The 25,948-nt window shown below is 43.5% G+C and overlaps 1 protein-coding gene across 1 annotated transcript in view; it reads left to right on the forward strand.

The window, feature by feature from the left end:
* The window catches only part of MYH9 (myosin heavy chain 9), a 73,137-nt gene extending 50,508 nt beyond the window's left edge, over positions 1-22,629 (forward strand). Inside the window, 28 exon segments of the mRNA XM_068402083.1 lie at positions 1-25; positions 28-54; positions 2,433-2,626; positions 2,964-3,085; positions 3,465-3,534; positions 4,488-4,648; positions 5,385-5,493; positions 6,463-6,594; positions 7,251-7,457; positions 7,965-8,102; positions 8,600-8,723; positions 9,549-9,720; positions 10,308-10,520; positions 10,963-11,107; positions 11,607-11,813; positions 12,766-12,870; positions 14,077-14,229; positions 14,593-14,841; positions 15,338-15,550; positions 16,236-16,448; positions 16,803-16,964; positions 17,665-17,793; positions 18,134-18,222; positions 18,425-18,548; positions 19,659-19,867; positions 20,298-20,406; positions 20,749-20,921; positions 21,095-22,629. Of these exon segments, the coding sequence (XP_068258184.1) occupies positions 1-25; positions 28-54; positions 2,433-2,626; positions 2,964-3,085; positions 3,465-3,534; positions 4,488-4,648; positions 5,385-5,493; positions 6,463-6,594; positions 7,251-7,457; positions 7,965-8,102; positions 8,600-8,723; positions 9,549-9,720; positions 10,308-10,520; positions 10,963-11,107; positions 11,607-11,813; positions 12,766-12,870; positions 14,077-14,229; positions 14,593-14,841; positions 15,338-15,550; positions 16,236-16,448; positions 16,803-16,964; positions 17,665-17,793; positions 18,134-18,222; positions 18,425-18,548; positions 19,659-19,867; positions 20,298-20,406; positions 20,749-20,921; positions 21,095-21,212 (4,092 nt within the window). The 3' untranslated portion in view covers positions 21,213-22,629.
* Positions 22,630-25,948: the final 3,319 nt, after the last annotated feature.

Below are 25,948 nucleotides of genomic sequence, written 5' to 3' on the forward strand. Positions count from 1 at the left end.
GCTACTCTTCTCCACCAGTCGTCGGATAGTTTGTGTCTGAGCTGTGGAAAGATGGTATGTAATTAAACTTAATCTCATTGTTTTCTCTTGTTTTATGTGGAAGAGTTTGTTTTTATCATCCAAAAGTCTGTATGAGCTGTGTTGCTTTTTTCCCTGAAGACTAAGCCACCCAAGATGAGCATTATCTGGAACATCCTTTGCTTAGGTCATGGTATTGCATTAAAAGTTCACTTTAACTCAAGAGAAAGGTTCACTTGCATCAACTTGCATTAAGCTTGCTGCATATATAGCAATTATTTCTCGAAACCAAGAATGCCCAGGGTAAAATATGAATGCACCATTATGTCCCAGCAGCTTGCATAGCTGCAACACTCAAACACAAGATGTGAGGTTGAATCTATGTTTTCAGTCCTGCAACTAGTATGTTCTTTCTGCAGTGTTGTTCAGTATTTTACTCTTATCTTCTCGGGGTTTATCTGCTTTTGAGTCTTACTGTTGTTGTCACTTTCTGTGGTGGGTTTTCTTTGATGTCTCTGTCTGTTGCAGAGATGCAGAACGTTCAGAGAGCCTATTTCTATCAACACTTTCCTATCCTTCATCTAGAACCAGGTGACTGAGAAACCCAGCTGTCGTGTCATGTGTGTAATGCATCCTAGAGCCATGCAAGAAATGCTTCCGTTAACTTCTCTTTGTCCCTTTGTCATACCTGCTTGTCTTTCTTGTTCATTTCCTCTGCTTTGTGCTAGTAGCTCCTCACGGACTTTTAAGACAAAAGCAAAACTCTCACCTTGCAAGTGGGTACAAGAAAAATATGGACATTTTCAGGTGCTAAAGGTTGCTTTTGCAAGACTTGCATAGCAACAGCTAAAAGCAAATCCCTGTCAACTGTTTGAACGTAGAGTTAGCAAGGCTGTATTTCTTGCAAGATTTGGAAGGAAGATTTCTGAGACTGTGTTTAAACTGAAATCCAGTTTAACATTGACTCTAGTATTGGGATTTGACTTCAGCTGCTGATCATTTAAAAGAAAGTTAGTTTGGCAAAGGAACTTGACTGCATGAAAAATGGCTGTCAGCAACTTGTGCCTAACAAGGCCTTTGCTGTGTGAGGCTCCCTTTGGACTTGAAATGTCAACTGAACCACAGCTGGACAGTTCTCATTTATTGTTCTTAGCTGGATCTTCTGTTGCAAGTGACTGTCCTTTTTGCTATCTTGATGTAGATTGCAGGGCTCAAGATTTTTAAGAGGATTGTTCCAGCCACAATCTGGGACACTCTTCTGTGGATTTCCCTGTGATGTCATCTTCTTTTCTTTCTTATGAGATAACCTTGACCCTATTCTAACAGCTGCTCTAGAAGTGAGCAGTTCTAAACTAATATTAGCTGAAAACCAGAGTATCCTTTCTTCTTTCTTCTTTTGCAGGGGTTTCTCTTAAGTGTTTTTTGGTTTTGTTTTTCTTAAAAATCAGAAGCCAGTTGAGCACTAGTTGATGTATTTTCTGAAGTTAAGATTGAGAGCCTGCGTGTAGGCATCAGCCAACCACTAAAGATAAAGTGAAATAGTAGCTTGAAGTCCTTAATAAAAATGTACTGAGGGTGTGGAAATTTATAGTGATTCAGTTGGTTTTGGTTGGGTGAGTGAATTTTTATCTCCATGTAGAAGAGCAATGGGAAAAAGTAATGCTTTAGTTTCTTCTTGCCCTTGTTACTCTCAGGTCTAGCTGGCTTCTAGTGAAAAAAACAGATCTGTGGAGTCCACCCATCAAGGTGATAGCTTCATCAGTGCTTGGATGTCACTGTGACATAGTGGAGAAATTGTTGGGGCAGGGAGTTCTGACTTTCTCCTAGTGGTATTGTTCATGTCTCTGTCATAGAATACTTGTACTCCAAAAATAACTCAAACAGTGGTATCTTGAGGTGTGGTTTCTGTCATGCCGTTTACCATGTTTGCTCAGTTTACAAGTAGATACGGCTTTTCTGATCACCGGTCGTGGCAGTTCTGCCTGTAATGCAAGAGTGAAGCTGGGCTCTTTCTCTAACTGAGGCCCTTTCTGGGTCAGAGTTAACTAATAGTTGACTCTGCTGGGCTAGCAGCTAGAACTCTTGGTTTGTTTTTCATTGTAACCTAAGCAAGTAGAAGCATCTGAAACTCACTTCTAGATTGCTCTTCCAGAGCTGCCATCCAGAGCATCAGTAGAATATGTTTGGGAGTAAGTTTGATTCCATCACTCAAACTTCCTGTAGTGAGCTGTTGCTTTTTTTTCTTTCCTGCTCGTATCCCTGCACAAATTCTGTACAGGTGTCGACATCTGTGTAGAGATGAAGCAAAAAGGATCCTGCAGCTCCTCTCATCCTGTTCTACCCAGATGTTCTTTGTACGTTCCAATGCTTCGTTTGTGACAGAATTATAACACTCTTTCTTGTGCTCTCTCTAGTTGACCGTATTGTTGGGCTGGATCAGGTAGCTGGTATGTCAGATACAGCATTGCCAGGGGCCTTTAAAACCAGGAAGGGTATGTTCCGAACAGTGGGACAGCTCTATAAAGAACAGCTGGCTAAACTGATGGCTACCTTGAGGAACACCAACCCCAACTTCGTCCGTTGTATTATCCCCAACCATGAGAAAAAGGTAAAGACAGTTAAAACAGTACAGCCCATGCAGTCTTACATGGGCTTACAGCGGGGGCTTGTGCCTGGGTTGCTATCTTTTGTCAGGTTTTGCAAGAGATCTTAAAGTGGTCCCATTTTCTCAGGATATCTTTTTAAGGTCATCCTAAATAACTGTATACGTACCACAGTTTTGGAGACTGACCTTTGCAGTTCTTAAGGTGGCATAAAAGCTTTCAATTGCTTCTAACTGGAAAAGGGAGAACTAGCTGCTTTGCAAAAAAGAGGGGGAGACAAGGGGGTAAGCCCCTTTGGTAAAAGCTTTGTGGTATTTATAAAACATGCTTTTTCCTCACTAGGCTGGAAAACTAGATCCCCACTTGGTCCTTGACCAGCTTCGCTGTAATGGAGTGCTGGAGGGAATCCGTATTTGTCGTCAAGGTTTCCCCAATAGAGTTGTATTCCAGGAATTCAGACAAAGGTAAGGCTTAGAAAAGAATCTGAAGCAGTCTTTACCCTGGCAAAGGTAAGACATCAGTGCAAAAACTGAAGTATTTTATTGCAACCAGACTGCCACTGTTTTCAAAGGCAGCAACACAGAACATCTGTCCCTTGGTATTCCCTGGCACAAAGCCTCCCAAAAGCATCTTTGACTTCTCTAGTAAGCATGTAGTTAAGGTGCAGCGTAGAGGACCCTATCCAAGACTGCTGCTTCATACTCTGTTGTCTAGAGATGCAATTTTTTTCTTCTAACAAGACCGTAAGCTGTCAAATTCATAATGCCATAGAAATGCATTACTGATTTTGTTGTTATTTTCAAATATACTTAAGTAACTAGTCTAACGCTTCCTCCTTTTCAGATATGAAATCTTAACTCCAAATGCAATTCCCAAAGGATTTATGGATGGAAAGCAAGCTTGTGTGCTGATGGTAAGAGACCCCAGAAACTCTACTTGAATAGAATAAACTTTATGGGTGTGGTATGGAAATCAGAGTTGTGCATGTTAAATACATCTTGTACTCACAGACCAAAATTTCAAAGTCAAATGTTTTGTCTGAGAAGAGGGTACAAAAAGCTGTCTCTTGGCTTTGCAGATGGAGGCTTTTGACTAGCATGAGGTTCAATAATCCTAGGCAAAGAGGATCTTTCTGTTTCCACAGATGCATACACTTTGAGATGCCAGCAGCATTCATGGAATCAAAATGCTTAGAAGCGTTAATGCTATCTTTAGCACATGCTTAAAGTATGAGCTTCAGCAAACTTCTTGTAACGGCCTGCTGATGACAAATACTTTCAGTGAAGACTCCAATTAATTTCTGCAGAATTGCCTCCTTCAAAGGGAAAGCTTTGGCTCTGTAGCTTGAAGACTAGGGGAGACTGAATTGAATTCAGCTGTAAGGGGTTCCCTTTTTTCTATCTTATACCTTATTCCTCTTAACTAGTGTAAGTGTTGACAGCAAATCCTTTAAAGGACAGGAAAGTTGGTTGGGGTGCCTTTTTCTGACAAAGATTAGGACTGGGAAAAAATAAATAGGAAGGATTAACAGATGTGTTTCCTTTAGGAAAAGGAGAGGGCTCTTGGGACTAGGCATATGTTCCTCACAGCATCCTTGTAGTTCTGCATACTTGATGTGGCGTTGTATTAAACAATGCTTTCTATCACATTTTCTGTCTCTGGTTACCTCCATTTCATGCCGTGCTTGGCTGAGCTCCAGCTCCTCTAATTGGGACAGGACTTTACTGGGAGCTAGCAACTTTGGTTGGCCTGAGTGGCTCACTGTAGGGAAGGGATATATTACAGCCATGAGACACAAATATGTTTTGTGATGTTTCACATGAAGCAGTCTTTGCAGGAGATGAATTCCCCTCTCTCTCATTTTAGATCAAAGCATTGGAGCTGGATTCCAACCTTTATCGAATTGGACAGAGTAAAGTGTTTTTCAGAGCTGGGGTTCTTGCTCATCTTGAAGAAGAGAGAGACTTGAAGATCACAGATGTCATTATCGGCTTCCAAGCATGCTGCAGAGGCTACCTGGCCAGAAAGTAAGGACAATATTTTGTAAAGTACATTTTAAACGTGTATTTCTCTCATTCAGGTACAAGTTTCTCTTAAAAAAAAAAAAAACTGACTAGAAATTATTTTTTGTCAGAAAGGCCAGGATTTATTTGTTGTATGTAACAGTTGATGGTTGTTCTAGGGTTTTCTGATCTCTGTAATGCTGGACTTCTGGCACCTGCAAGAAACTCAGTGTGCTGCTATCTGACATTCTACCAGAGCAGTAAAGTCTATTTCTCTCTATAGGAATACTATAAAACAGGGAAGGTTTTTGACAGAAGAGCTACAAACTGCATATGCGAAAGTAAAAACATCTTAGTACAGTACTGATCCAGGAGGTGTAGGATTTCTCTTAAGCTCTTAGTTAAGACTGCAAGTGGTACAGTTCTAAAAACAAAAGTTGTATCTGTCAGATTGGCAGGAAAACACATCTCTGTTTCAGATCTCCCTTTTCTGAAGTGAAAATAGTGAGGCTTTTCAGATTAGAAGGCATTAGGGAAAAACTTTATTAAATAGGAAATTGAATAAAGGAAAGGATAACCACTCTTACCTGAGGGGAAAAAAAACCTCTAAAAGATAGAGGAAGTTAACTGGAAATTTTGCTTTTTTTTTAGGAGGGAACCTTGTAAAGTAAAAATGTAGAGGTATCTAAGAAAGGGCTTGGTGGAGAGAATAGCATGCTGCTGTGGGTTCTCCTTTGTCTGACCTCCACTTACCTTGCAGAGCCTTTGCTAAGCGCCAGCAGCAATTGACAGCCATGAAAGTACTCCAGAGGAACTGTGCTGCCTATTTGAAACTGCGGAACTGGCAATGGTGGAGGTTGTTCACCAAGGTAATATTTTTCCCTTTGCAATTTTGACAGGTTGGTTGCAATTTCAACTTCTCAGGTTGAACCAGAGCACTGAAACCACTTCTTCTACAAGTGGGCTGGCTTGCAGCTACGCGTTGATTCATTTAGGCAGAGAATATCATAGCATATTTTATAGCTATGCAGTATGCCTGCATAAACCAAGTGCAAGGCTATACCCAAGTAATGTTGTGGAAAAGCAGAACTCATCTTTTCATGCTCTGTGCATAAGAGTAAGAAGATCACTTGCTTTTGTGGCATGGCACTTCAAAGAGTCTCTTACTACGTGGCTAGTCAATTTAGCTAGACAAAAATTGTTAATACAGGAATGGCTTGCCATCTCTTTCTCCAGGGTTGTAAGGGCGAAGGAAAAGCACTGAGATCTGATCTTGTTGTTAGACTTGTAGATATTTTACCTTTATAAAGACAATGAACACATGAAGAAGTTGTCTCTTTTCTAAATCTATGGGGTTTCTTGCTTTTTACCCGTGAGACTTTGCAGCTAAATGAGAGTTGAGAGCAGAGTTTAAACTTTTTTCTTCTCTTTCCTATGAAATGACTTCTAAGGGTTTCTGATGGAGGAGCAGAGAGATGGGTGGTGTTTGGTTTTTGTTTACATTGACCTACCTGTGGATTTCCCCACTGTATGGTAACTTTTTTACTCTCCTGCTATTGCTACTTAGCCCTTGAGGGTCTGGAATTTACCCAACCCTTTCCTGGTGCATCCCATCCTGGAGGAAAAGTTGGGCAGGCAGAAAGTGTGTTATTGGCAGAGTAGATGATATCTAGTGCTCTATGGTCCTCCCAGTGTTCACAACAAAACAGTTGGTTAGTCCTTCAAATATGACATTTACATAAAATGTTGTTTTATTCAATGCTTATCAAGTACAAGAGCATTTCTTCCTGTTTTCCTTGTTCTTTATTCACGTCTCATTCCCATGGTTTCCCTTTCAGGTGAAGCCCCTTCTGCAAGTAAGCAGACAGGAAGAGGAGATGATGGCCAAGGAAGAAGAACTAATAAAGGTCAGGGAGAAGCAGCTAGCTGCAGAAAATAGACTGAGTGAGATGGAGACCTTCCAGGCCCAGGTGAGTTTGCAGATCTCATGTGTAAAAATCATTCTCTCTCTTTACCTGGCCAACTGCTTGAGAGCTCCTCCTTTGCTTTATTGGTCTGATGGATAAGCTGCAGGATTCCAGCTTGTTGAAATATGTGACTTGGCTGCCATCTTGTTCAATTTCCTTTGCCCTTCTTCCCAGCTCAGTTCCTCTAGTAGGTAATTTTGTTCAGTGACCACCTATCCCCCTCCTAGAGCCATTACGTGAAGAAAAGTCTCCTTTGGCTGAGTATTATAGCAAGCTGGTTGAATTCAACCTTGTCATTAATGGAATCCTTTTTTGTTTGGAACACAGAAGGTGGCAGCAAGATTGTTTTTCTGTAGGGCTGACAATTATTTGTGTTACTTTTGCATGGGAAAACTAGACAATCCCCTTATTTCAAATGGATATGGTCTTGAGAAATTTGTTAAAGCCAATGTAATATGTGGTTGCAGCGCATGGTTTATGGAGAACAAACACTTAAAAACTATGTTTTGATATTTAGCTTTTGATTAGCAGCAGGAGCTGCTGCAATGCTTAAGACTGTAACTGCGAAACACAAGAGCACATAACTTCACTTAACACAGATTGTTAAGTGCTTTGGCAAATTGGAGCTTGTCTTATTTCTGGATTTGTGTCCACTGTAGCTAATGGCAGAGAAGATGCAGCTGCAGGAACAGTTGCAAGCAGAAACTGAACTCTGCGCTGAAGCTGAGGAGATAAGAGCCCGCCTGACAGCCAAGAAACAAGAACTGGAGGAGATATGTCATGACCTGGAAGCAAGGGTGGAGGAAGAGGAAGAACGGTGTCAACATCTGCAGGCTGAAAAGAAGAAAATGCAGCAGAACATCCAGGTAATAGCTTAGGAGTCCTGTCTCTTGTCAGTAAAGACGATAGTAAGGGTTAGAGTGGTTCTTCTGCCTCAGCTTGGAGGGAAACGAGAGAGAGAGAACAACAAAAAAAAAGCATAGAAAAATCTATCTGTGGAAATAGCAATAGAACACAGCGATTCTGGTGCTGAGCCTGAGGCATTCAGTCAGTCATCTGGAATGAGCTGTTCCATTCTTGAAGATGATGATGATGATGGCCACTTGTCAAATAATTAGACAAGTCTTTGCTTAAGCCAGGTGTTTTAGGAATGGTAGCACTCTTTGCAAAATAGCATTGTTTATTCTGCTAGAAAATTTGTTTGTTAGAATGCAGTATGTTGCATTAAGTCATGACAGAGATGTCACTTCTGGAAAGTACTAATACCTTGAAGGGTAAATAAACCTTCCAAGTTCTAGTATTGCTACTGTGCTGTTACATTGGTTAGTGAGCAGCACTGACAAATACCTTGCTTTTTGGTGGGTGTTGTGAAGGAACTAGAGGAGCAGCTTGAAGAAGAGGAAAGTGCAAGGCAGAAGTTGCAGCTAGAAAAAGTGACTACAGAGGCCAAATTGAAAAAACTGGAAGAAGATGTGATAATTCTGGAAGATCAGAATGTCAAATTGGCTAAGGTAAGACTCCTGCAGCTTCTTACACAGGCTGAAGATGTGCAGGTGTTTCTCCTGAAGCAGTGCACCAAAGGCTGACCTTTCCCATATTACAGGGAAACTTATGAACAAATTCAGTCTTGTCTTTGACAACTCTGACCTGCATTTTTGAAATTAGCTGCCTGCCTGTATTCTTTACAAGTCAGTATTGTATGGTATTTAAATGGCCTTGACTAAGTAATGGTCCGTGAGCAAACATTTTCTGATACATTGTTATGCCAAACAGTATCAAGTTATTTCATAAACAGACTTCCCTTTCAGCTTTGAAAGGGCTATCAAATACAAATCTTTAACCATTTATTTGAATACTATCTGTAATCCTGAGAGGATTTCTTTTGTTCCAAGTTTCCTCGTAGCAGGAGTGGGTACTTATGACATTGACATCTTTAAGCACAGTCAGCTGTGGAAAAGTCCCGTGTAATTCCAGCAACTGCTTTGACACTGCCTTCTCAATTCTGCAGGAAAAGAAACTGTTGGAAGACAGAATGTCCGAATTTACAACGAACCTGACAGAGGAAGAGGAGAAATCTAAGAGTTTAGCCAAACTCAAGAATAAGCATGAGGCCATGATCACGGACCTTGAAGGTGGTTTTGGTGTTTTTTTTTCCTTTTAAAGGCAGATCCTGCGAAGGACTTGCCTGTTTAGTTTTAGGTGGTTTCTTGTTAAAATTTGTTGAACTTCAGTTTCATTTCTAGAGTTTTAGTCCTCTCCAGTTTCTGAGGGGGTTAAAAATTAGTCTATAGTGTGTATGCTATTGATTGGTTTGATAGAGCTGTTCAGTGGCTGGCTGAAGGTTATGTGCCTTGTCAGCTGAGCCCTTGATCTAAATAAAAATCCTCTCCAAAGCAGCAGGCCAATGGAGAAGAGAGGCTGGTTCTCTTTCTTCTCCTGCTGTGGAAGTGTCTTCACTTTTCTGCTTCCAGCAGCATCAATCTGTCAGGGTTAGTGCTGTTTCTGATAATCCTGTTTGCACAAGTTCTTCAGAGTTCAAGCTAGAGGCACTTCATCTGGAGAGTGCCCAGGTTAACACAGCAGGAGCCAGCCTGTTTAGTTTCAGTAAAGGGAGAGCAGACCTTGTGTTCAGCATCACTTAATGAGTGCTTACGCCTGTGCGGTGTGGGTGTTGGGAGAGACTGGTATTGTGCTGGCATTGTTTATTACCGTGAAAGGGGGGAAGGTGGTTTGGCTGTAAGATGAGGGAAAGGGAAATTGCCCAGATATGTTACGAGGGCAAAATATGGGGGCAGTTGCATGTATAGAGCCTGACAGAATAATGCACTCCAGCTACAGTTTAGACAGTTGTATTATTAGGAAAGAAACTATCGCTTAAATAGCTTTATTGTCTCTGCTCATACAATGTTCTTTAAGTATGTCATCCATGTAACTTAATGTGTCCCCATCTCCATCAGAACGTCTGCGACGTGAAGAAAAGCAGAGGCAAGAATTGGAAAAGACTCGTCGAAAGCTTGAAGGAGACTCCAGTGATCTGCATGACCAGATTGCTGAGCTGCAGGCTCAAATTGCAGAACTCAAAATGCAGCTGGCCAAGAAGGAAGAGGAGCTGCAGGCAGCTTTAGCTAGGTGAGAACCTGACCTGCAGGGTTCAGGGACCACCAGGTTGGGAAGTATTTCTTGTCTTGTGTCACTTGGAATAGGGACTAAATGGAATCTGTGGCTGTTGTGTTTCAGCCTGTGGACTGTTAAGATCCATGTCCTTGGCATCAGAGTTCTTTGGCTGCTGCTTGCTGCCACGTTCTCTGTACAGAGCTAGACTATGAATGTAATATGCACTGCACACATTTCACTGGAGCAGTAAGATTTCAGAGGGGGTTAAAAAGTAGTGGCAATGCACTGTCTCTCTGGTAGTTGCTGTATTCGTCTATTCAGTAAAGTGTTCAATTTCCAATGTAAAATGGTGCTTTCTCTTCTGCTTTCTTCTGTTGTCAGTCTCTCTCTGTCCCCTTCCTCAAGGTAAGTAATCACGCGCTCTCAAGTATTGGGAAATAGAACTTAGAATTTGTAGATGACATATGGATCAAAGTTTAAATGTAATATTGTAGAGCTGACCAATACAAGCTTTTTTCCTTGATTATTCTTGGTAGGGCAGGTGCTTTTAATTTACATATGGTTTAAATCTGGCTCTGACGAGAAGCCTATGTTGAACACAGGGTGGAAGAAGAGGCAGCTCAGAAGAACATGGCTCTGAAAAAGATCAGGGAACTTGAATCCCAGATCACTGAGCTACAGGAAGACCTGGAGTCAGAGAGAGCATTCAGGAATAAAGCTGAAAAACAGAAGCGGGATCTGGGAGAAGAGCTGGAAGCATTGAAAACAGAGTTAGAAGACACGCTAGATTCTACAGCTGCTCAGCAAGAGCTCAGGTAACTCCAACATGTAGCTGTGTTGTCTTACCTTGGTTTGATTTTTTTAATAAATGCTACTGCATCCAGTCTTTTACTAAAGCAAGTCTTTGCCTTTATCAAGGTAGGCTGGTTAGCAGCCTCAGTGATGAAGGAGGTAGTGTGCAAGCTGTAGTCAAGACTGCATTACCTCACCTGATGTAAGAAAGTTAATTTGCTCCCTAACCATTGTGTTAGCAATACCCCTGAAATTTCAGGCTATTACTTCTTAGGCTGAAAGTAATGCTGCCAGCTTGCGCTTAAGAAGGGTGCAATGCTAAGTTCTAAGCTTTCAAAGTGTCTTTATAGCTTGTAGGGCTAAACAGACCTTGGCATTTTTCTGCATTAGAGATGCTCTTGGTGGATATACACATCTGTTTGATTCTTTTCTTGGCATCTAAATGGAATTTGTGAATTTTTGCAGGTCAAAGAGAGAACAAGAAGTAACGGTTTTGAAGAAGACCCTTGAAGATGAGGCAAAGACTCATGAGGCTCAAATCCAAGAGATGAGGCAGAAACATTCACAAGCTATTGAAGAACTGGCAGAGCAGTTAGAACAAACCAAACGGGTATGTGGAACAGAAACACAAGGCCAAAGCAGTCAACGTCCCTGAAATGATCGCTGCTCTATGACCATGTCTTAAAGCTGCAGAAGAACATGAAGTGTTTGTGGTACTAGGCTTCTGATACATGTGCTCTTCTTGCCTTGGTAGATCATTTTTCCCTATGAAGCGTATTTGAAGTTGTTTTTTTCCCATCAGGCATGTTATACTGCATAGCCAAGACATTCTTTTCACTGCTAGCACTTGTTGACTTGTACAACCTTTAATTCGGAAATCTGATGGTGCAAGACTATCTCCTGTATTGTTGTCTTCTCTGATTGTTAGATTGTCCTCTGCTTATCAGTGGCAGGCTGTTCAAATTGTTTTTTCTGAGTAAGCAGTCTACAACTTAGCTGCTAAACATGCAACATAAGCTTGCTTATTGGAAAAAAAAAATGTACTCAGTGGAAGGATCCTGCCATATCTAAAGTCTGAAGGGTTTTACTGGGTTTTTTTTCCTCTTCAGGTGAAAGCAAATCTTGAAAAAGCAAAACAAGCTCTGGAAAGTGAGAGGGCTGAACTGGCCAATGAGGTGAAGGTTCTTCTGCAGGGCAAAGGGGATGCTGAGCACAAGCGGAAAAAAGTAGATGCTCAGCTCCAAGAACTGCAGGTGAAATTTACAGAAGGTGAAAGAGTGAAGACTGAACTGGCTGAGAGGGTTAACAAATTGCAGGTGAGTGGCATGGGTTTTTCTTAGCTTCTGAATCAGCCCAGGGCTAGAGAGAAAAGGTTGTAAGATGGTACCTCCCCATAGCTAGTTCAAAAAATCTTGTTCCTCCTGAGGATAAAGTTCCATAGTTTGCTTCCCAAGGACTAGGCAAACTCCTTAACTCATTGCCAGGGCAAGACATTTGGATTGGTGTCACTTATCATGAGCACCTGAGAAGGTGGAGTAACAGTTGCCATTTGAGTTTTGTAAGTGTTGAAGTATCAGCATGTCTGCTCCCCTTCAGCATGCGGCGGTTTGTACAGTTCAGTTCTGTAAACATTCAGCTACTTGCAAGCCTAGAGTGGCACAAACAGACTGATGATTGTGTAACTAATTTGGAAGGCAGTGTCTTTCTAATGTGTTTGATGGTGGTGAGGGGTGGCTCAAGGGTGATATGGAAATTTAGGGTTTTCTCCTTCCTTCCTTCAAGGCAACAACAAATCTCTCTGATTCACACAAAGCATTGTTTTCTACCTTCTCCTTTATGGAGGGTTGTCATTAAAAGTTGAGCATTGCCGGTGTGTGCACTATCTTTTGGAGTGTGAAAATGTAATTTTGAGACTCTAGACACAGTCCTGAAGCAGATAGTATAAAATAGAAGAGATTTAATTTAATAGAAGCTTTTAAAATTCTTGCCAGGCTAAAAATCTCATATAGGCCTTAAAAAAAACATAACAACCAAAACCAGAAGGCTGTTGCAACAGAGGTGATCCCAAGTAAAAATCTCTTGTTGACTTCTCATATTTCATCCCTGGGATTTTGGAAACGATGCATTCATTCCCCTGAGAGATGACACACATGCCTTACTGTTGAGAGGTGCCTTAATTTTCACTTTCAGGTCTCGTAGCTGCTCACCTGTTCCTGGCTTTGTTTTTGCTGATGCAGTTAATAACTGATACTCCGATCTCTCCTTCAGGTCGAGTTGGACAATGTCACAGGTCTTTTGAACCAGTCTGACAGCAAATCAATCAAATTAGCAAAGGACTTCTCTGCTCTGGAATCACAGCTTCAGGATACACAGGTGAGAGCTTGCATCTGTCTGTGGTGCAGCTAGTGTCCATTACAAGTTCTTAAAGTGAGAAATCACTCTGGACACCATTAAATACTGGATATACAACACTTTAAAGGATTGGGTCTAGCTGGATTTTTGCTAAGGGGTTGTATTGCATGGCATTGAGAGCATTTCTACAGAAACAAGCTGTTTATCTTCCTTCTGCTTCCTCAGTATGTGGAACATCTGTAACTTGCCCTGTCTTAGGTTTAGAAGTCCTCCTCTGTCACCTTTCTGCTTGAGAGCTCTTTGATGCTAGAACTGCGCTGGAATGCTAAGTTCTTGTTTGAGATCTTCATAGTCAGTATTTGACAGGGTTTTTGTGTGTGTGTGATTTCCGGTAACTTTGTAAAGTTAAGCAGAGAATTTTATTTCCCAGTGGATGTTGGGAGAAGTAATAGATTCAAATAATTAGGTATTTTTTCAGGAAAAAATCATGCTTGGTCTTATACTTTGGCATAAAACAACCATTTACAGTTAATAGAATATGACTCTCTTGGTAAAGCATGGAGTACCAAGCAGAAGGTTGGAAGGGAAAGGAAGAGCATGCCAAACCTCAGATGCTAAGTAACCTTGAACAGTCATTGATGTTCTGTCTACTTATTACTCTTTTTAAAAAACAGACTCAAGGATAGTGCCCAATACAAAAAATAATGCACTAGTTTGAAGACTGGTCGTCTTGGTCTCTACAGGTCCATCAGCACCTGCACTGGCAGCATAAGTCAGTAAATGTTGGTAAAAGACCAGTGTCTTACAATTTTGCTAAGACCAGTGTTGTTTTTAACCATGGTAAATCACTTTAGCCTGTTTCCATTTATTTGAATATGAGAAAGTCATGTAGCAGAGTACAGTCATGCTGTTGTTGGGAAAGGTTTTAATGCTTTGTGTGCTACTTAGAGGACTCCAGAAAGGACTGTGGATGGCTTGTGTAGTGAAGTAGTATACTTTAATCATTAGAGTGTATGAGAGAATAGGACGCTTATGAATCTTTTGTTTCTACATGGACTCACTGGAAGACAATTATTTGAATTCTGTCTTTAGTTGTCTTATTTGTGAAATAAGTTGCATACTTAAACTCAGCTTCAAAAGTACTCATTCTGGAGAGAGTGGGTGAGGATTGTGAGCCTTTAAAGCCAAGGAGCGGTGCTGAATTCCACTGGGGTGTTTGCTTTATAGGAGCTGCTGCAGGAGGAGACTCGCCTAAAACTGAGCCTCAGCACTAAGCTGAAGCAAATGGAGGATGAGAAGAACAGTTTCAAAGAGCAACTGGAAGAGGAAGAGGAGGCAAAGAGAAACTTGGAGAAACAGATCTCTGTTCTTCAGCAACAGGTACAGAGTCTGCATCCCATAAACCAATGACTTCTGAGAGGAAGCATAAGTGCAGATCTGTCTTGAAGGAAGTAAAATCTAAATGCAGAATTGACTTCTAGTAACAGAACCTTTCCTGGGAAAGGGTGATTCTGCTGATTTGGGTGAGAGAGGAAATTAAAAGGTCTCTGATGATAATCATTCGAACTGCTTGTAGATTTCTATCCAGGAATTCCTTTGGGAATTTAGTCATATAGTAGTATTTGAGGGGGGAGTAATACCTTCAGAAATGAGCAGACTTGTTTCCTCAACTTCTGGTGCCAGTAAACTACATATAGCGTTATCTGTGGCATGGCTTCATGTGTGATCTTTTCTGTCCTTCAGGCAATAGATGCAAAGAAGAAGATGGATGATGGTCTGGGCTGCCTTGAGTCAGCAGAGGAAGCCAGGAAGAAGCTCCAGAAGGACTTGGAGGCCTTGAGCCAGCGTTATGAAGAGAAGACAGCTGTGTATGACAAACTGGAAAAAACAAAGACCCGCCTGCAGCAAGAGCTGGATGACCTTGCTGTGGACCTGGATCATCAGCGGCAGATCGTTTCTAACCTAGAGAAGAAGCAGAAGAAGTTTGATCAGGTATGACTTCAGTCACTGGGCATCCAGTAGGTGCATCTTATTGACAGGTCTGCCTTAAGACTGTCTAAGCAATGCTGCTTGGAGAACGCATATTTATTTCTGAACTAAGGCGTAGCATATAGAGTGGAGAAATAAGCTTTCATAGAAGTAAATTTATTCTTTTCCATACATAGGAAGTTTAGTGATGCTCCTTTTCCCAAAGGGATAACATTTATGTCAAGACCAAGATCAAGTTCAAAGCATTGTTTGCAGAATATCTTTGAGAGAAAGTTGGAAATAATAGGTTGGAGGCCTAGGGAATCAGAAGTTTGTTCATTTGGGGTCAGCACAGTTATTAAAGGTGGGATGGCATGCTTCATTCTTTGAAGCTGCATTTTCTTGGTTCCTTCTATCCATGGCAGAACACTATTAAGAAGGCACTAATGAAAAGATGCATGTTTACCTTGTTAGAAAATTGTCAGTAATTTCTCAGAATACTGATGCTGTGCTTTTGTAGCTATTGGCAGAGGAGAAGAACATCTCTGCCAAGTATGCAGAAGAACGGGACCGTGCTGAGGCAGAAGCCCGTGAGAAGGAGACTAAGGCCCTCTCCCTGGCCAGAGCCCTGGAAGAAGCCATAGAGCAGAAAGCTGAGCTGGAACGAATCAATAAGCAGTTCCGCGCAGAGATGGAAGACCTGATGAGTTCAAAGGATGATGTTGGGAAAAGTGTAAGTGTGAAGTTAAAATACCTGGGCAGGAAATGTCACACAGGTGATACTGTTAGTTTAATACTGCAAAAAGCTTATGCTAATGTGAACACAGAGGAACGTAGTAGAGAATACTAGAGACATTGTGTATTTGTGAATATTGTGTTAGTATTATGTTAGTAAGTGAGAAAGATGAGTTGGAAGAGCCTGGAAATGACCCAAAGGAGGTAGTGGCAAACTGAAAATTAACTCGTATCATTGTGGCAGAGGTGAAGGTGTGATGTGAGCCTGATATGTAAAATACAGGGATTAGCCAGGCAGTGGAAGACAATAACCCCAATATTTCAAGACAAAAAACGTTATGGTAAGCAGGAGGAAAAGAAAAAAAAAATCAGAGGCTAAAAATTATTTTCTTGAATTCCATCAGAACCAGAGGTGTCCAGCTCTGGTAAGTCTGCAGTAGGTCAGGACTGGGCTAACAAATTCTTTTTTTCTTTCTCCCCATCACCACACATACATGACCAGAACTAATTGGTATTAGTGATTCACACTGGCAGCTTGCAGGTGTGCAAGCAGCTGTCTTTGAGGGGTATCTCTGCCCTAATACAAGGGACAGATGCAGTGTTCTTAAACTTTTTTTGCTCTCAGGATAGGTAAAATTGTCTGCACTCTTTGGGGAAACCTCATGTGTGGTACTGTGCTGTAGGTCCATGAGCTGGAGAAGGCTAAGCGAGCCCTGGAGCAGCAGGTGGAGGAGATGAAGACACAGCTGGAAGAGCTGGAGGATGAACTGCAGGCCACAGAGGATGCCAAACTGCGGCTAGAAGTGAACCAACAGGCCATGAAGGCACAGTTTGACCGGGACCTCCAGGGACGTGATGAACAGAATGAAGAGAAGAAGAAACAGCTGATTAGACAAGTAAGAATTGCTCTGTAAATCCTGAAAGTGTTCCGTACACAAAGGCACTTGTGTCTGAAGATGGTTAGACAGGCAGTGCCAATCCACAGATTCTGTTAATGGTAACGCTCCAGGCAGCACTGCAAAACTGTGAGAGACTTTCCTCCTTGTGTGCATGATTGTTCAAACAGCCTTTGTCTATCAAAGGAACCCGTGTAGCTTTATTAGTGAGGAATGTTAGCCCCATCCCCCTGCCAGGAAGAATGAAAACAAGTCACATGCTTGCACTTAGGTACAGTTTGAAAGGGGGATGCGAAAAGTAGCTGTTGGGTAGTCAAGGAGCTGAAACGCTGATGCCTGTATTTCTCCATACAGGTGCGGGAGATGGAGGTGGAACTGGAAGATGAACGAAAACAGCGCTCCATTGCTGTGGCTGCCAGGAAGAAACTAGAGATGGACCTGAAGGATTTGGAAAGCCACATAGACACTGCTAACAAGAATCGTGAAGAAGCCATTAAGCAGCTCCGCAAACTGCAGGTGAGAAGCTGCAACTGGTTTAGTTGTCAGTGTAGAGCATTTACCCAGGGAAATGGGATACAAGATTTCACCTCATGAGAGCCATGCATCAGTGTCACAAGAGCAGCAGAGCCTTGTAGCAATTTACCTCAAAAAAGATTTATTGGCATTTCAAACATCCTTTTAACCCTGATCTGCCTGTTTAAGTCCCTGGGAGACAAGCTGTAGGGAAAGTCCACTCTAGTGCTTGCCTCATGTCAGTGTTTTTGGAAAGGATTATGGAACTGCAAAGCTAGAGGGACTTAAATATCACTTAGGCCTTCTCCTGCCCCAAGACAGTTCTGTTATGCTTTTGTAATTCCTACAGGCATTTGTCTGATCTGTTTTTAGGAAAAACTCCAAATCCTCCCTAGACTGTCCACTCCATTGTTTCACTAAAAAGCTTCCTGTACCCTCCCTTCCCCCCTCCCTACATCTGACAAGATTTTTTTTTTTCTGCAATTTAAGCAGTCCTGTTTGCTTCCATTACTACTTCTCCTTGTTACTCGTGAAATAGTAAAATATTGATTCCTTTTATTTTTACAGCAACCTTTTTGGTAGCTGAAGATTAATGAGAATCCTTGTTTCCATTTTCCCTCCATGTTTCCCATAAGACAAAAAAAACCCAAATTTGTTAATGTGGATGCTCTGAAATTCATCCTTTTTTGCTCTCCCTTTTCAGGCACAGATGAAGGATTACATGCGGGAACTGGAGGACACACGTACTTCCAGAGAAGAGATCTTGGCACAGGCCAAAGAAAATGAGAAGAAGTTGAAAAGCATGGAGGCAGAGATGATCCAATTGCAGGAGGTAATGGAATATGCATGCAAGTCAAGGGCTGGTTCGTTTTCTTTGGCCAAGAGCTAAGTGTAGCAGTCTAAGCTCGAGTGGTTATTTCCTTTCTTTTGTACTTTTTGCTCTGTGCAAATATGAGGTCCACTCCAAAATCCAGAATTTGGCCCTTGAGAGCTGTGATAGAAGTGTGCAAAACACAGGAAGCTGTGGGGTGGGTGCAGAACAGACCATGTCTTATAATTAAGTCTGGATCTAGCTGGAGACTGTACCACCCATTACCAGTAACTACTTTTTCCTATGCTGCGTTAATTGGTAGCTTCCCATTGGATCACTGACTGTCTCATATTCATTCCAGGAACTTGCAGCTGCTGAGCGTGCCAAGCGCCAGGCCCAGCAAGAAAGGGATGAGCTGGCTGATGAGATTGCCAACAACAGTGGTAAAGGGTGAGTAATGTTCCCTGTTTAAGGGTGGAGGAGCTGGTTTGAGAAAATACTTTGCAGGCTGTTATTTTTATGTAGACTGCAGCATGCACTGTATCCCCTCTGCTCTTGAAAGATTGAGCTTATTTGGTAAAATTAGAAGTGGTGAATTTGCCCCAAGGCATTAATGCCACCAACACTGCTTTAATGATTCTGTGTCCTATAGGGCACTGGCCATGGAGGAAAAGAGACGCCTGGAGGCCCGGATAGCTCAGCTGGAGGAGGAGCTAGAAGAAGAACAGGGCAACACAGAGATAATCAATGACCGGCTCAAGAAGGCAAATCTTCAGGTACCTGTTCAGGCTGCGTGTGCCAGTAGGGGTTCTCTCGTCTGTGTAAATTGTCAAACTGCGCTCTGAGTAATGCCAGCTGCTGCTTTGGGTATAGTACAGGCCCGCAGAAGTCCGTAGAAGCAAGCAAGATGAAACACCTGAATACTACAATACAGAAAATAGGGTGGGCAGTCAGAGCTGATGTTAACTCACTGGTTTTGATCATTTAAGTCATTGGGTAGGTGGAACAATCTCCCAAGTTTATTAAAAAAACAAACAAACAAAACAACAACAAAAAAAACAAACTCCCAGTCCCTTTTTTCCCTATTAAGGGCTTACGAGAAAGATGATCTGTAGCACGCTTCTCCAACTTGGCGTGCTGAACAGTGCCATAACGTGTTTGGAAAATGACTTTTCTGCCAGATCTATGCTGCTTCAAATGGACTATCCATATGGAATTTGTTAGGCTGCTATAGAAACCATGATCTTAATCTGCCTATTCTCTGCCATATGTTATCTGCCCAGCTCTGAGAGTCAAGCACGTTGTTTTCTTAGCGCTCCAAAGCCAAGGAGCTAGGCTGATGGTTTTCCAAACGGCTTGTTCACTCCGGTGGATGAGAGCATAGTTCTCTGCTTGGTTGACTGTCAGCCAGAGCCCTGGCTTGGAAGTGGACTGAGTTCTTGCCCTTCCACCTTTGAAAGTCAGTATTTTTAAGCTGCTGCTTGGTAGGGGAAGTAGACAGACAGCAAATAAATGATAAATTAGTAAAGCGCACGTATTGGATCCACTTGCCTCAGGATTTTTGTAATTCACTAAGACTGATAATTACTGTGTTAAGTGCCAAACCATGGCCTTCACCCCAGAGAGCATTGTATGTGATTGGCAAATTTAGCCCTAAGAGGAGGTTGATAAACCTGTTATTCAAGGAATTACTTTGAAAATCTGGGTAAACTAAGATACTTTGAGAAGTGCCCTGCCTACAGTCAGCTCCCTCTGCATCAGAGTTATTCCAGGTATTCAGCTTACCCTGAGGGTTCCTTTTCTTTGCGTGTCAGCATGTGTCTGAGAAATAAATCAGCCTTTCAGGCTGGAGCACTCGATATGCTGAGTACTTCTCCTCTACACAGATTGATCAGATGAATGCCGACCTGAATGCTGAGCGTAGCAACGCGCAGAAGAACGAGAACGCTCGCCAGCAGATGGAGCGCCAGAACAAGGAGCTTAAGCTTAAACTGCAGGAGATGGAGAGTGCAGTAAAGTCCAAGTACAAGGCTACCATCACGGCCTTGGAAGCGAAGATAGCGCAGCTGGAAGAGCAGTTGGACATGGAGACAAAGTATGTCCTAGTAGAAACTCTGTCTGTTTTACAAGCCTCCACCCACTCTAGCATTTTAAGCTCTTCTGAACAAATTCTAATTTGTCTGAGTGAGGGCTTCATCCTAGGTATGCTGGGTTGTACAGATGTAAGATCTTGGCAAACCTTCCTTGTTTTTCACTGTAGAGACTTATAGCTTCTTCCAGACTTAACCACTCCTAAAACTGCAGCTGTGATACACTTGCCCCTCTGTACCTTCAGGAAGGGTCATATCTATGTCACATCAGTGCCTTTTGGTCATTTCTGGGAAACATTGCCTCCCATCCCCTTTTTTTCTAAGTTAGGAGGACTTTTGCTGTCTTCCTTGTTTCTAACTTGCCCAAGTCAGGACATCTTGTTGGGGACAACAGGAGATAAGTTCTTGTCTGAGCATCACTGTATTTCTGTGTAGGGAGCGCCAGGCTGCCAGCAAGCAGGTGCGCCGTGCCGAGAAGAAGCTGAAGGATATCTTGCTGCAGGTGGATGATGAGAGGCGTAATGCTGAGCAATTCAAAGATCAGGTGTGTATAGTTACCTGCAGCATTGGTGAGTCTTCTGGTGGGAGGATTTCCCTTCTATGACCAAGGCATCATCTGCATATAAGAGGGCTCTGGCATTAATGTTGCTATATATTTCCCTTCTTTTCCCTGACTGTGATAATTACAGGATGACACAGATGAAAATGTAATGCTTTTAAGGAAAGGCTTGGAGCTGTCAAGTCCTAGGCAGCTCCCTTCAGAAAGGGAAGAGGGGACTTCAGAAACTCTCCTTTTTGCTAACTACTGTGCTGTAACTCTGGGGAAACAATGAGCTCTTCTTTTTTTTTTTTTTTTTTTCTTTTTTTCCCCCCCATACACGCTCAGGCGGACAAGGCAAACATGCGCTTGAAGCAGCTGAAACGCCAACTTGAGGAAGCAGAAGAGGAGGCCCAGCGAGCCAATGCATCCCGTAGGAAGCTCCAGCGTGAGCTGGAGGATGCCACTGAAACAGCTGATGCAATGAATAGAGAAGTCAGCTCCCTGAAGAGCAAACTCAGGTAAGGCGGAGCATTTTGTGCTACACCTTGGCAGCCAGGCCAGTGTGGTCTTGTTGTAACTGCCCACAGCAAACAGCGTGGCCAGGTACTTCCTTACCTCTTCCCAAAGCCTTTCCTGGCTGGTGAGTCCAGTGAAACCTTGTGTTACTGACGTACTGTCCGTCCTTCCCTAGGCGTGGGGACCTGCCGTTTGTTGTGACACGTCGAATTGTCAGGAAGGGTGCAGGAGAGTGCTCCGATGAGGAAGTGGACGGCAAGGCAGATGCTGGTGATGCCAAAGCTACTGAATAAGTCCTCCCATTTGACCCAGGTTATACATGATGGAGTGACCCATCCACTCTCCCCTCTTCCATTGGACTTTCAGCAAATCCTCTCCTCCTGAATTGGCTGGGGATCTGCAGAGCAAGCCCAGCTCTGTGTATCTGGAGCCATCGAGCATGTGTGTTCCTAGTTTCCTCCTCTTTCCAGTTTCCTAATCCTCTTTGTATTTAATGCCAAAGAGTCCGGGCTCTGAAATCTGACCAGCAGTTTGGCCACTACAAAGGCCTGTAGAACTGTCCGTGCCGTGTCTGCTGGTGAATCCTTACGCAGCTTGGAGGGAGTGGGGTTAGGGAAAGATTATTTTTGCTGTAAATCTCCTTTTGTCTTTGATTCTAGCTGCAGGGAAGCGCCCTCCTGTATTCTTTCCCCTCCCTCTTTGTTTGGTTTCGGCAATCATGTTCAGTGACCTCAGACTTCTGCCTCTTTTAATCTGCCCACCCACGTGGTTTGGGAGCAGTTTCAGGAAAAACGGTGTGCTTTGGCCATGGCAATTTGCCCTTTTCTTCTTTCACATGTTTCCAGGGAGGGGTGAAGAGGGAAGCTCCTCTCGGGACCAGTTATCTGGAGGACTTGCCAAAGTTGTCTATTTTTCTTTTTTTTTCTTTTTTTTTTTTTTCCCCCCCTCTTCTTATTTTTACTGTCGGACAGATCTCTGAAGTGCAATGATGTCCTGTTAGTGTCTCTGCCTCTGAGCGGTTTCATCTAAGGTAGTGTGGACCAGTAGTTAATAATGACAGGCTGGGGAAGCAGAACAATGTCCTTTTGCTTGTCTGAGAATCTCTGGGGGACCAAATATATTTAATGGTAATAGACAGAATCGAGGGGAATTTAATAGGCTAGTGGGCAGAGGGTGGGGATAAGGGGAGGGAAATCCTTTTATTGACATGTCCAAGCCTCTTGCACCTGCTCTGTAACCAGGGGTTGGGATTAGTTATTGTGCACCATTGACTAAGAGTATATTAAAAACCCTTTAATCTGCACAGATATATGTAAGGCCTTTGTATCTCTCGTAATAAGTAATTAAGAAAAAAAATAAAGGTCTTTATCACTGCCTTTCTATTGGGACCATGGTTATATATAGATAGTCTTTACTTTTCTACACCGTACACTGGTTGCTGGATTTACCTGTATTCTTAACCATATTGTATATGCTGCATTTAGACCTACTTATGAGCGAAGGAAAAATAATTAAATATGAAGCACCATACTGTACGCCTGAAGCGCTCTAAGTGCAGGAGCCTCGTGTCCCAATTGCTGTCACAAAAAAAACTAATTTTTTTTTTTTATATAATAAAAGTGCCTTAGCATGTGCCTCAGCTGTGTGTCACCACTACAGTCAGTAATGGTTTACTGGTGCTCCACTGATGTTACCAATAAAGATTATCCATGTGCTGCAGCCTGTGTGCGTGTGTTGCCATTCCCTCCTTCCCTAGGTGCGGTGAAGACCATACACGTCGCCTCCAAAGGTAGCAGCTGTGGTGTTGGAGCATTGGCCAGTCCTGTCTGCAGCGCTGCAGCCCTCCCCTGGTGCTGAGTGACTCTCTGTAGCTGAAATCAGGTGTTACAGTACCCTCGGTGTAGCAGCAGGGCAGCTGGCAGTGGCCAACACCGGGGATTTCGGAGGAAGATAACGCACCTTGTTTGTGTGCTTTCAGAGAGTTACTTGTTCAAAACACGAGGCTGTGAATTTGAGCTGAGCTAGTTCTGTTCTTGGCCTGGAGGTGGTGTTTCTGAGTCTGTAACTAACAAACGCTCTTCTTTGCTTTTATTTGCAGTCTCTGGAGTCACTGGAAAGTGAGCTTAGTGGAGGAGGTGATAGATGTCTCAAAGTCTGTTCTATCAGTGGATTGTCAAAATTGCCTTTCATCTTCCAGCTTGTCCCTAGAAAATCTATTTTTTGTTACATGTTTGCTAGAAATTGAATAAGGAACTTGTGGCTGTATTCATCTGCTGGTCCGTGGCCCCTCAAACTGCCCCAGGTGCTCACATATTCTGGTGTTACAGCCATGGCATAAAAAGCTAGAGCGTGGCACCAGCACCTGATAACTGTAACCTCGTCCCTCTCATCCTGGGTTGGCAGAGTTTTAAACCTTGATGAGAAAGTCTGAGTTAGAAGATGTGGCTGGGGCTGGGTGAGACTCTGGGTGGAAGCGATGGGGAAGGAAGTGCTGGTGTTCACCACAAGGGCTACGGTGCAGCTGGTAAGTGCTGCTGCCAAGGCCAGCGCTGGCAGACAAGGAGCAGGGAGGGTGCAGCTTACGGTAAACTCAGGAGAGCACGTGTGTCTACTGCTCCCAAAGGGTGGGATTTCTGCCTGAGCAAATGTTGAGAGGGGAAAAAGGCTTCTCATTAAGAAACTTAAGTGTAGATAGAAGGGAAAAAAAAAAAAAGGGGGGAGATTTGCAGAAGGAGGAGGCATGAAGACTCACCATGCGCTGCTGGGCAAGTGGGTGTAGTCACATTCAGGGGTCAGCGTGAGTGTGAACAACTTTTGATGCTATGTTGCACAGGCTGCAGCTTTTACAAGCCTGAATAGGGATTAATTTGTAAAGGGACAGAATTGTGTTTGTGGTGCATGGAATATGGGCGCTGATGTCTTGCGTATACATTGTTAAAAGTAGGACTGGAGTCCTATTATTCTCACCTGGGAGTTTACAGGTTCAGTTTCTTCGGTCTTTTTCAAAAGTGTTTTGCAGAAACACGTATCTCTGTGAACAGCTTGCCCTCTAAATTGCATTGAAATTGCTTTCCCATCATAGGATCATCTTGAGCTAAGGCCAGTTGGGCAGGTGCTGCTGTGATACAGAGCAGAACTGCCTGAACACCTGTGTGCTGACGGTGTGCTGACCCTTTTAAGCTCAGGCTGCTTTTTGTGCCCTTTGCGTTGCTGTGTGTGAGCCGGTGTACTGCTTGGATGCTGCTCTGTCCCACGCAAGATGGAAAGAGACTTGTGTAGTTTTCCCACTGGCACAGTACTTTCCTTCAACTTTCCACCTTCTTGTGCATCCCCATGAGAGGGCAGAAATTAGTCTCCCACAATATTTTCCACTTTGCAGTGAAACCTCGAGCTAGCACATTCTCGTGGCTCTGGATTAGTTGCTCTGTGGATTTCCAGAGCTGCTAAATGCCTCACACAGGTTTTCCTGAGATTTTGGGGACAGTCTGAGTAGGTGAGTGGTTACAAATGCTGTAATAAATAAGAGTGCAAAAGGGATTGAATTGGGACCTGATCTGCAGGCCCCGTGAAAGAGTTGTTCCTGGAAGTTGGTGCTGGAGCTCTGTTTGTTGCCTGCACGATGCAACTTCAGGGCTGATCCCAGCAGGCAGTGGAAGGGTCTTAATGAGAGGGGGCACACAGACGTAGTTTCAGAAGATGCAAGGGATGGTGGTAAAGTTGATTTCAAACATTCCTGTCCCTGCACCAGCCTCTTGTGCTGGCACAAAGGATCTGTAAACCGGATCATTAAATATAATAAAACTGGCTAAAAAAATAATAATAAATTGTGGCGATGCAGGTTACCGCGGGGCCCTCGCAGGCTGTTGTAAGCGCAAAACCGAGGGGTAGAGCTCTTACAGCCTCAGGGAGATGGAGGTAAATCACTAAACCTGCAGCATCTAGTCCTGCTGTGGAGAGCCTTCCCACACTGAGAGCAGCTAGGCACTCAGCTTGTTCCTGCTCTAGCTTCCCCCAGGGCAGAGTGAAGACAGTGGCCATTAAACCCAGTTCCAGCTGGGTTCCCAGGCTGTGGCAGCAGTGACCTGCCAGGTTTAGGATTTAGCCCTCTTCCATTTCCTCCCCAAACTGTTTCAAGTACCACTTTAATGTAAATAGAGAATCACTTCGTCAAAGCCCAGGGTGCAGATTAAATGGCTGCGGGGCTGGGGTGCATCAGTGACAGGCATGGGAAGGAGGGAGCTGTGGTGGAACACTGCAGCCTTCCCTGCCTGGAGGGAGACGTGGGTGAGGGAGGCCTCAGAGCAGTGGTTTGAGTGAGCTGAAATGAAAACGCAGGCTGCTGAAGCCCAACTTGGAGATCAGGGAGCAACAAACCCCAGTGGCATTTAAAGCATTAATTGTTGGCCTGTGCTGTCCAGGAGCATCCCTCTGTGCAGATGCACAGCCTGGCTCATGGCACTTGGAGTGGGGAGGAAGCTCTGGAGCTGGCGTGGGTCCCCCATCCTGGCTGGGTACAGGCCCGGCTCCCTGCCCTGGAAGCCCAGCCCAGTCCTGAGAGCTGCTCAGCCTGTTCTGGAGGTGCCTTGTCCCAGCCGTGCTGGCAAGATCCCAGCTGTGTGGCCTTCCCTAAAGAGCCCCAATCCTAACTTTGCCCAGGGGCATGTCCTTTTAAACTTTGTCTCCAAGCACAGCTGGAGACAATATACCCAGTTCCAGGACAGATAGCTAATACCAGTAGATAACTGTTCGCCGTCTGTCTGGACCTGTTTCTTTCCTTCCTCTGATGCCAGCAATGGGAGTAAAAGCAGAAGGAAAAGGAAGAAAAAAAAAACCCACCAACCTCCCGTCCTAAATTTGTGACTCTCCTGTCCTTGCTACCATTTTGAGCCAGCGCGTGGCTGAGCAAAACAAACAGCTGAGCAGCAGTGCAGCAAGCAGAAAAGAAAAACGTGAAATGTCTCGAGCGATGATGGTCTGGCAGGCGAGAGGAGAGGTGCTGGAGTCCCTTCTCAAGTCAGCTCCTTGCAGA

The sequence above is a fragment of the Nyctibius grandis genome, chromosome 5 (assembly GCF_013368605.1).
Source record: "Nyctibius grandis isolate bNycGra1 chromosome 5, bNycGra1.pri, whole genome shotgun sequence".
Classification (NCBI taxonomy): domain Eukaryota; kingdom Metazoa; phylum Chordata; class Aves; order Nyctibiiformes; family Nyctibiidae; genus Nyctibius; species Nyctibius grandis.